This window comes from Ascaphus truei, chromosome 9, assembly GCF_040206685.1.
Source record: "Ascaphus truei isolate aAscTru1 chromosome 9, aAscTru1.hap1, whole genome shotgun sequence".
NCBI classification, from domain to species: Eukaryota; Metazoa; Chordata; class Amphibia; order Anura; family Ascaphidae; genus Ascaphus; species Ascaphus truei.
The window spans coordinates 20294809-20306421 of NC_134491.1; the positions used below are offsets into that span (position 1 = coordinate 20294809).

General features: G+C 52.9%; 1 protein-coding gene across 1 annotated transcript in view; it reads left to right on the forward strand.

The window, feature by feature from the left end:
* Positions 1–1017: 1017 nt before the first annotated feature.
* The window catches only part of PSMA5 (proteasome 20S subunit alpha 5), a 13725-nt gene continuing 3129 nt past the window's right edge, over positions 1018–11613 (forward strand). The window contains exons 1-8 of the mRNA XM_075613606.1: positions 1018–1176; positions 2591–2657; positions 3926–4052; positions 7430–7497; positions 8877–8984; positions 9444–9502; positions 9652–9754; positions 11176–11262. Of these exons, the coding sequence (XP_075469721.1) occupies positions 1148–1176; positions 2591–2657; positions 3926–4052; positions 7430–7497; positions 8877–8984; positions 9444–9502; positions 9652–9754; positions 11176–11262 (648 nt within the window). The 5' untranslated portion in view covers positions 1018–1147. The remainder of the gene's footprint in view (positions 1177–2590; positions 2658–3925; positions 4053–7429; positions 7498–8876; positions 8985–9443; positions 9503–9651; positions 9755–11175; positions 11263–11613) is intronic.

Here is an 11613-nt window from a genome sequence, read left to right on the forward strand (position 1 = left end):
TTCATGTGTACAGAGCATTCCAAACCTCACAGATCTCTTCTTCATGTGTACAAAGCTTTCCAAACCTCACGGGTTTCATCTTTATATGTAAAGTATTGTACACGATAAGAAGAGACTTATCCGATTCTCCGTGTATTGTTGTACATGGCTGCCCGGGCTCCCACTGCCCCCTCTGTGTATTTCACATTATGTATTTCCCGGGTTCTCTCCCTCGCAATTCCTGACCCTCCAACTGTACCGGTTCGGTGGGTACAGTACCGTTTTGGGGCATGCTGTACCGGCCTACAAGCAGTACCGGTTTCCCCGCTGCTGCATGCTATCTCATTGCGACAAAGGGCCAATCGGGAATCTTCTGCGCCGCTGGCAAACTGTGCGCATGGCGTCACTTCATGGCCAGCCTAACCGTGTCACCGTGTGGGAGACGGTTATGACTAGGGTTGCCACCTCTCCGGGTTTTACCCGGAGATCCCGCGTTTTGGGCACTTACCTAACTTGACGGGTTTAGCCTGTCAATCTCCGGGTGGCAGCGGGGTCTCCGGCATCTCCTGCAATTCCCCCTCCAACTGCAGTGAACATGGCTGCGCGGCGTCAAATAGTGCTACGTGACGTCACGTTGCCATGGCAAAGCGCGTCATGACATCACGTAGCACTATTTGACACCGCGCAGCCATATTCACTGCAGTTGGAGGGGGAATTGCAGGAGGATGCCGGGAGACACCGCTGCACCATGGTACATTTTTCTCCGGGTTGGCCTCAGTAGAAGGTGGCAACCCTGGTTATTATGACACTGCTCTACTTCAGGCAGATGTGAGTATGAAGCTATATACAGCATTTCTTTATATCACAGTATGTATATGCTCAGTGTTGGGGGAGGGGAGTGTTTCAATCCAGTAATACAACCACGATTATGGTCACACGTGAGTTTGTGCTACCACAAACTACAACTCCCGTGATGCATTGAGTCGGCATTTGTCACCAGGCCCCGCCCTCCCTGCCACTCCACCAATCAGAGAATGAGGAGCGCCGGGTCTGCGCATGCGCAGTGTGAGCGGGGAGTTCCAGGCCGCAGCGGGTTCGGAGTTGTTGTGTGTCCCGCTTTGCCGCCTCCTGATCCGGTGTCCGAGCTCCTCTGTCTCCTGCAAACATCATGTTCCTAACCCGCTCCGAGTATGACAGGTAAGGGGACCTGAGAGGTCGAGTCAGGGGCCCAGGAGAAGCCAAGTCACCTAGAGAACCTGTAGGAGGAGGAGATGCCATGTCATGTGGGAGTCACACAGTATTATACTGAAGGCCCTGCAGCAGGAGCTATGTTATCTAGGTGCCCTATTAGAGGTGTGTGATGTGCTGCATCATACAGCAGTCTCTATAGGATGTGCTGCATCATACAGCAGTCTCTATAGGATATGCTGCATCATACAGCAGTCTCTATAGGATGTGCCGCATCATACAGGGGTCTCTACAGGATCTGCTGCATCATACTGGGGTCTATAGGATGTGCTGCATCATACTGGGGTCTCTATAGGATGTGCTGCATCATACAGCAGTATCTATAGGATGTGCTGCATCATACTGGGGTCTCTATAGGATGTGCTGCATCATACAGCAGTCTCTATAGGATGTGCTGCATCATACTGGGGTCTCTATAGGATGTGCTGCATCATACTGGGGTCTCTATAGGATGTGCTGCATCATACAGCAGTCTCTATAGGATGTGCTGCATCATACTGGGGTCTCTATAGGATGTGCTGCATCATACAGCAGTCTCTATAGGATGTGCCGCATCATACTGGGGTCTCTATAGGATGTGCTGCATCATACAGCAGTCTCTATAGGATGTGCTGCATCATACTGGGGTCTCTATAGGATGTGCTGCATCATACTGGGGTCTCTATAGGATGTGCTGCATCATACAGCAGTCTCTATAGGATGTGCTGCATCATACTGGGGTCTCTATAGGATGTGCTGCATCATACAGCAGTCTCTATAGGATGTGCCGCATCATACTGGGGTCTCTATAGGATGTGCTGCATCATACTGGGGTCTCTATAGGATGTGCTGCATCATACTGGGGTCTCTATAGGATGTGCTGCATCATACTGGGGTCTCTATAGGATTTGCTGCATCATACGGCGGTCTCTATAGGATGTGCTTCATCATACTGGGGTCTCTATAGGATGTACCATATTATACAGGGGTCTCTATAGGATGTGCCGCATCATACAGGGGTCTCTATAGGATGTGCCGCATCATACAGAGGTCTCTATAGGATGTGCCGCATCATACAGAGGTCTCCATAGGATGTGCTGCATCATACAGGGGTCTCTATAGGATGTGCCGCATCATACAGGGGTCTCTATAGGATGTGCCGCATCATACAGGGGTCTCCATAGGATGTGCTGCATCATACTGGGGTCTCTATATAGGATGTGCCGCGTCATACAGGGTGTCACTATAGGTGTGCCAGGTCCTACAGAGGGTCTCTTGGATATCTGTCATAAGACCAGTGTCCTGTATTTGGCCCCTATAGCATGTGCGGTGTCCTCACAGGCGATAGGTGTATTTTATCCCATGCTCTTCTGTTTCCTCCTAGGGGGGTCAACACGTTCTCTCCGGAGGGCCGGCTTTTCCAAGTGGAGTACGCGATTGAAGCCATAAAGGTATTGAGGCCTTGCATTCCCCCCACCTCCTGGTAACGGCAGGCCCAGCCTGGGCTCCTCTCAGAACAGAAAGTGAAAGTGTGACCGTGCAAAGTGAAACTGGCTCCTCCGTGAGAGGGGGCATCCTGCAGTGTGACGCTGCACTACACATGGGATGACATGGCAGTGACTGTTGCACTGTACACACGTGTGTCACAGCCAGGAGTGAGTTGGACTGTCACACTTTGCACACCCGGCTTCCTGCATCTTCCTCTGTGTGCAGAGAAACCTCACTGGGTCCTGACACTATAACATGCCTGCTGTGGTGCAGGATTCTCATGGCGTTCTGGATGCTTTGTACCATTATACAGTGCCGAAGTTAATTTCGAGCCGGCTGGGCCCGTGTTGAGATACTCACCATCATTATACAGTGCTGGCGATTCACTACGGCTGTATTGGTATACTTGGTGTTATGTAGTTATTATAAAGTGCCGCAGGTTCATTAATGAGAAACCGTACATAATACCGCGCTCCTCCCTATAGAAGTTTGCTGCAGGTAAAAAGATAGGCCTTACATATAGAAAAACAAAAAGAACGATTCCTGCGCTCCTACCAATTAGGCTAAAATAAAATAATAATCTCATGAAAAAGGGTATTTTGTTAAACCCTTTGGCCAAAGCATTTGTAAGCCTGCATGCCACGTCAAGGCAACCCGTTTAATGCAGATACCTACACTATACTGTATATACATGTAATAATTGTCCCATGGACTGGTGAAAAAAAGTGATAAAGCTCTGAAGGGGTTAAATAAAGCATGAGCTGTAGTGAGTAGTGCAATTAAAATCGTTCTTTTTGCAGGTTCATTAATGCTGTGTTAGTATATAGATACTCGTGTCATTATACAGAGCGGCCCTCTGTATAATGTCTCCTTATTAATGCTGTGTTAGTATATAGATACTCGTGTCATTATACAGAGCGGCCCTCTGTATAATGTCTCCTTATTAATGCTGTGTTAGTATATAGATACACAGTGTCATTATACAGAGCGGCCCTCTGTATAATGTCTCCTTATTAATGCTGTGTTAGTATATAGATACTCAGTGTCATTATACGGAGCGGCCCTCTGTATAATGTCTGCTTATTAATGCTGTGTTAGTATATAGATACTCAGTGTCATCGTATAGTGCGGCCCCCTGTATAACGTCTGCTTATTAATGCTGTGTTAGTATATAGATACTCAGTGTCATCGTATAGTGCGGCCCCCTGTATAACGTCCTGCCTGCTCTCAGCTCGGTTCCACAGCCATCGGGATCCAGACCTCGGAGGGGGTGTGTCTGGCCGTGGAGAAGAGGATCACGTCACCCCTGATGGAGCCCAGCAGCATCGAGAAGATTGTGGAGATCGACACTCACATAGGTGACGTTCGCCCCCTCCCTGCCACACAGAGAGCCACTGACCATGCCACACTGGCACAGCCAGCCAAAACACCACACACAGAGCCACTGACCATGCCACACTGGCACAGCCAGCCAAAACACCACACAGAGAGCCACTGACCATGCCACACTGGCACAGCCAGCCAAAACACCACCCCCCCCGCCACACAGAGAGCCACTGACCATGCCACACTGGCACAGCCAGCCAAAACACCACACAGAGAGCCACTGACCATGCCACACTGGCACAGCCATGCCAAAACACCACACAGAGAGCCACTGACCATGCCACACTGGCACAGCCATGCCAAAACACCACACAGAGAGCCACTGACCATGCCACACTGGCACAGAGAGCCACTGACCATGCCACACTGGCACAGCCAGCCAAAACACCACACAGAGAGCCACTGACCATGCCACACTGGCACAGCCATGGCAAAACACCACACAGAGAGCCACTGACCATGGCACACCAAGCCAAAACACCACACCTCCCTGCCACACCGAGAGCCACTGAGCATGCCACACTGCCACAGCCAGCCAAAACACCACACAGAGAGCCACTGACCATGCCACACTGGCACAGCCAGCCAAAACACCACACAGAGAGCCACTGACCATGCCACACTGGCACAGCCAGCCAAAACACCACACAGAGAGCCACTGACCATGCCACACTGGCACAGCCATGCCAAAACACCACACAGAGAGCCACTGACCATGCCACACTGGCACAGCCATGCCAAAACACCACACAGAGAGCCACTGACCATGCCACACTGGCACAGCCAGCCAAAACACCACACAGAGAGCCACTGACCATGCCACACTGGCACAGCCAGCCAAAACACCACACAGAGAGCCACTGACCATGCCACACTGGCACAGCCATGGCAAAACACCACACAGAGAGCCACTGACCATGGCACACCAAGCCAAAACACCACACCTCCCTGCCACACCGAGAGCCACTGAGCATGCCACACTGCCACAGCCAGCCAAAACACCACACAGAGAGCCACTGACCATGCCACACTGGCACAGCCAGCCAAAACACCACACAGAGAGCCACTGACCATGCCACACTGGCACAGCCAGCCAAAACACCACACAGAGAGCCACTGACCATGCCACACTGGCACAGCCAGCCAAAACACCACACAGAGAGCCACTGACCATGCCACACTGGCACAGCCAGCCAAAACACCACACAGAGAGCCACTGACCATGCCACACTGCCACAGCCAGCCAAAACACCACACCTCCCTGCCACACAGAGAGCCACTGACCATGCCACACTGGCACAGCCAGCCAAAACACCACACAGAGAGCCACTGACCATGCCACAATGGCACAGCCATGCCAAAACACCACACAGAGAGCCACTGACCATGCCACACTGGCACAGCCAGCCAAAACACCCCACAGAGAGCCACTGACCATGCCACACTGGCACAGCCATGCCAAAACACCACACAGAGAGCCACTGACCATGGCACACCAAGCCAAAACACCACACCTCCCTGCCACACCGAGAGCCACTGAGCATGCCACACTGGCACAGCCAGCCAAAACACCACACCGAGAGTCACTGACCATGCCACACTGGCACAGCCAGCCAAAACACCACACCGAGAGCCACTGACCATGCCACACACCCAGCCAAAACACACCCCTCCCTGCCGCAGAGAGCCACTGACCATGCCACACTGGCACAGCCAGCCAAAACACCACACAGAGAGCCACTGACCATGCCACACTGGCACAGCCATGCCAAAACACCACACAGAGAGCCACTGACCATGCCACACTGGCACAGCCATGCCAAAACACCACACAGAGAGCCACTGACCATGCCACACTGGCACAGCCAGCCAAAACACCACACAGAGAGCCACTGACCATGCCACACTGGCACAGCCAGCCAAAACACCACACAGAGAGCCACTGACCATGCCACACTGGCACAGCCATGGCAAAACACCACACAGAGAGCCACTGACCATGGCACACCAAGCCAAAACACCACACCTCCCTGCCACACCGAGAGCCACTGAGCATGCCACACTGCCACAGCCAGCCAAAACACCACACAGAGAGCCACTGACCATGCCACACTGGCACAGCCAGCCAAAACACCACACAGAGAGCCACTGACCATGCCACACTGGCACAGCCAGCCAAAACACCACACAGAGAGCCACTGACCATGCCACACTGGCACAGCCAGCCAAAACACCACACAGAGAGCCACTGACCATGCCACACTGGCACAGCCAGCCAAAACACCACACAGAGAGCCACTGACCATGCCACACTGCCACAGCCAGCCAAAACACCACACCTCCCTGCCACACAGAGAGCCACTGACCATGCCACACTGGCACAGCCAGCCAAAACACCACACAGAGAGCCACTGACCATGCCACAATGGCACAGCCATGCCAAAACACCACACAGAGAGCCACTGACCATGCCACACTGGCACAGCCAGCCAAAACACCCCACAGAGAGCCACTGACCATGCCACACTGGCACAGCCATGCCAAAACACCACACAGAGAGCCACTGACCATGGCACACCAAGCCAAAACACCACACCTCCCTGCCACACCGAGAGCCACTGAGCATGCCACACTGGCACAGCCAGCCAAAACACCACACCGAGAGTCACTGACCATGCCACACTGGCACAGCCAGCCAAAACACCACACCGAGAGCCACTGACCATGCCACACTGGCACAGCCAGCCAAAACACCACACAGAGAGCCACTGACCATGCCACACACCCAGCCAAAACACCACACCGAGAGTCACTGACCATGCCACACTGGCACAGCCAGCCAAAACACCACACCGAGAGCCACTGACCATGCCACACTGGCACAGCCAGCCAAAACACCACACAGAGAGCCACTGACCATGCCACACACCCAGCCAAAACACACCCCTCCCTGCCGCAGAGAGCCACTGAGCATGCCACACTGGCACAGTCAGCCAAAACACCACTCCTCCCTGCTACACCGTGGGCCACGGAGCATGATAATATGGGCGGGGGGGGGAGGGGGCAGCCAGTATAACCCCTCCTCCCCCTGACAATTCAGGAGCAACTGGAAACAGTGCCACGGGGAGTGCAGCCAAGAAGTAAAACACCTACTTCAAAGGCAGTCACGTTACCACTAGTACTCCTCGCTGTATATAAAATAATACTTAATATTGGTTCTATGTATAAGGTGATAGGATATCGGTGTAACATGAGCCCACGTTCTGGGTGTACTTGGGGTCTGAGGGCTGAGTTTGGGCCCCAGGTGACTCCGCTGCCCCCATGTGATACTTTCCGCTGTCTCCCACAGGCTGTGCCATGAGCGGGTTAATCGCGGACGCAAAGACTTTAATCGACAAAGCGCGAGTGGAGACGCAGGTAGGAGCGCAAAATGTTCCACCTATATTTGTACCAATCATGCATATTTTAGGGAAAAAAATAACAAAATAGGAAGCGCAGAAATACGGGGAAAGGGCAAACAAGCCACTTTATAGGGAATAAAAAACACAATGATGTACAATAAACAAACAATGTAATACTAAAAGTCTCTGCAAAATAATGTCCATGTGGTATACAACACACTGGTATGGAACAATCAAGGCCCGTTGCTGCCAACGGAGAATCAAGCAAATGAGGACAAACTAGTGAAGCCACGTGAGTGGTGAAACGCGTAGGAGGAGGAGCCAGGGGTCTGTGCTTCCCTTTGTCTCATTATCCTGCTGTCCGGTGGTCGATCACATCGCTGTTGCTGGTTGCGGAGTGCCTGGAGGAAGTGACGTCACCTCCATCGTTGATGTGCCTGCTCGCAACTTGGGTTGCTGGAGAAGTATCGAGCGGTCTCTGCTGTAGCCGGGAAGGGTTAGTGCGTCACGTCCGGCCGTGACGCCATACCCGGAAACCCGTTAGGCTGAAGACCGCTGGTCTCCGTTATCCGAGCCCTGGAGGATCGTGCAGTTAGAGGAATTTGAAAGGAGAGATTCAAGTGCCGTCCCTACATTACCATCTGAAGTTTGGGTGAGCTGATTTCACAGTGGCTCGCTGACGGCCGTTCATTACTCCTTCCTCATTAATTGTTTGCACAACTTGTGGACGTTACACTAGCTGGGGCTCCCACTTTGATTCTGGAACTTTGCATTTGCACCAGTTTGTCCTCATTTGCTTTATTCTCCGTTGGCAGCAACGGGCCTTGATTGTTCCATACCAGTGTGTTGTATACCACATGGACATTATTTTGCAGAGACTTTTAGTATTACATTGTTTGTTTATTGTACATCATTGTGTTTTTTATTCCCTATAAAGTGGCTTGTTTGCCTTTTTCCCGTATTTCTGCGCTTCCTATTTTTTTTCTTTCTTTTCTTTAGTCTATCAAGGACTTGGGTCCCTTGCATTGGAAGCTGCAAAGATATTCGGGTTTTTGGCATTACATACCGTTTTGTACAATTTATTTGTATCGCATTTGGAGCCAGACCCTTGACGTTTCTGAATGGTTCATGTCACATCACTTTTAATTGTTTTACATTATCAAGTTTTTATTTATTAACCATTTTTATCAATAGTCAGCTGAGTAGTTCATGGTCCAATTAATAGGCGCACGCATCTTTTTCTTTTTCTTTATTTCACATGCATATTTTAGGCCGGCCAAGGGAGCCCAGATCTGGGCGCTTTTCCCCCTGCAGCGTTTTTGGGGGGTTAACAAGGCCACATGCAGAAGTTGTATGTGAGTCGGTAACAGATCTCCTCTCTCCTGTCCCCCCCAGAATCACTGGTTCACATACAATGAGACGATGACCGTGGAGAGCGTCACGCAGGCCGTGTCTAACCTAGCACTGCAGTTTGGTGAGGAGGACGCAGACCCCGGAGCCATGGTGAGCCTCGGACATGTAGAGGCTCCGTGCTGGGGAGAGGGTGCAGAGTTTTGGGAGTCACTTGAAGGGGCTAAGACCTCCCTAACATCATGTTACTATCCCCGCTACTCCTGCGGCTGTCTTTCTCTCCCCCCCCCCCTCTCCCCGCCTCCTTGCTCTGTATTCAGCTTTCTCTCACTCCCCCCTCTCTCCCTGCTCTGTAGATGGCCATCTCTCTCCCCCCCCCATCTCTCTCTCCCCCCCATCTCTCTCTCCCCCCCATCTCTCTCTCCCCCCCATCTCTCTCCCCCCCATCTCTCTCTCTCCCCCCATCCCTCACCCCCCCCCCCCCATCTCTCACCCCCCACCCTCTCTCTTTCTCTCTCACCCCCCACCCTCTCTCTTTCTCTCTCACCCCCCACCCTCTCTCCCTGCTCTGCATACGGCTGCCTCTCACCTTGTCTCTCCCTCGTTTCTCAGAGTCGTCCCTTCGGAGTTGCGCTGCTGTTTGGAGGAGCAGATGAGAAGGGTCCCCAGCTGTGAGTGGGACTCTAAAACATGGGGGTCGGGCCAGCCTGCATGTACTTGGGGTGTCACTGTGTCCTTTCTTCACATCACACGGGGGAGGGAAGGGTCTTCATGTACTGGGGCTTGTCATCATGTCCTAGTGTCCCCTCACATCCTGCAGGTTTCACATGGACCCCTCGGGGACCTTTGTGCAGTGTGATGCTCGGGCCATTGGCTCAGCCTCCGAGGGAGCACAGAGCTCATTACAGGAGGTTTATCACAAGGTGAGAAGGGAGCCTCGGATAGCACATGTAAAGGACCAGATAGATGGGGAGTGAATGTGTTACACGCGTGTAAGCAGCTCAGGCCTCTAATCCACCAGGGAGAAATGTGTGTGACTGGGGACACGGGTGTGAGGTGTGTATAGGATGCAGGGGGGGTTGTCTGTGTGACTGGGGACACAGGTGTGAGATGTGTATGTGTGGTGTCTATAGGGTGCAGGTGGGGGGTAGGGGGGTTGTGTGTGTCTGGGGACACGGGTGTGAGGTGTGTATGTGGGGTGTTTATAGGGTGCAGGTGGGGGGTAGGGGGGTTGTGTGTGTCTGGGGACAAGGGTGTAAGGTGTGTATAGGGTGCAGGTGAGGGGCAGGGGGGGTTGTGTGTGAGACTGGGAACACTGGTGTGAGATGTGTATGTGCTGTGTGTATAGAGTGCAGGTGGGGGGCGGGGGGTTGTGTGTGTGACTGGGGACACGGGTGTTTATGTGGGGTGTGTGTATAGGGGGCAGAGTGGGGTGTGTGTGTGTGTGTGTGTGTGTGTGTGTGTGTGTGTGTGTGTGTGTGTGTGACTGGGGACACGGGTGTGAGGTGTATATGTGGGGTGTGTATAGGGTGCAGGTGGGGGGTAGGGAGGTGACTGGGGACACGGATGTGGGGTGTGTATAGGGGGCAGGGGGGGTTGTGTGTGTGTGACTGGGGACACGGGTGTGAGGTGTGTATGAGGACACGGGTGTGAGGTGTGTATGAGGACACGGGTGTGAGGTGTGTATGAGGACATGGTGTGAGGTGTGTATGAGGACATGGATGTGAGGTGTGTATGAGGGGCAGGGGGGTTGTGTGGGAGACTGGGGACACGGGTGTGTATAGGGTGCAGGTGGGGGGCAGGGGGTTGTGTGTGTGTGTGAGACTGGGAACACGGGTGTGAGATGTGTATGTGGGGTGTGTATAGGGTACAGGGGGGGTTGTGTGTGTGACGGGACACGGGTGTGAGGTGTTTATGAGGGGCAGGGGGGTTGTGGGGGAGACTGGGGACACGGTGTGTATAGGGTGCGGGTGGGGGGCAGGGGGGGTTGTGTGTATGAGACTGGGAACACGGGTGTGAGATGTGTATGTGGGGTGTGTATAGGGTGCAGGGGGGGTTGTGTGTGTGTGTGTGTGTGTGTGTGTGTGTGTGTGTGTGTGTGTGTGTGTGTGTGTGTGTGACTGGGGACACAGGTGTGAGGTGTGTATGTGGGGTGTGTATAGGGTGGGGGCGGGGGGTTGTGTGTAACTGGGGACACGGGTGTATATGTGGGGTGTTTATAGGGTGCAGGTGGAGGGTAAGGGAGGTTGTGTGTGTGACTTGGGACACGGGTGTGAGGTGTGTATGTGGGAGGGGGTTGTGTGTGACTGACACACTAACACAATGCCGTAACTTTGTTTTGAAGTCCATGACGCTGAAAGAAGCCATTAAATCATCCCTCACCATCCTTAAGCAAGTGATGGAGGAGAAGCTGAACGCTATAAACATCGAGGTATTTATCAGCCTGTCCCCTGCTCCTCACAAGACCGGGCGTGTGTAACACACTCAGCACTACAGAGGTCATTGCCACCCCGTGTACTCGCTCACATGTGGCACAGGACAAGCTCACACACTCACTTCTGAACACTCCTCTCAAAGCCACTTACATATTATTCATCCCTTCCTGATACACTATCTCCTGCCTTCCTCCTCTGTCTCTCACATTCCCTCGTCTGCTGAGGAAGTGGAGGCAGATCTCTCTCCTGACCTGCCAATGCGTACTCTAATGTCCCAGGGATCTCTTCTTCCACCCAAACTCCCCTCTCTCGCTCTCTCTCCCACCCAAACCTCTCGCTCTCTCTTG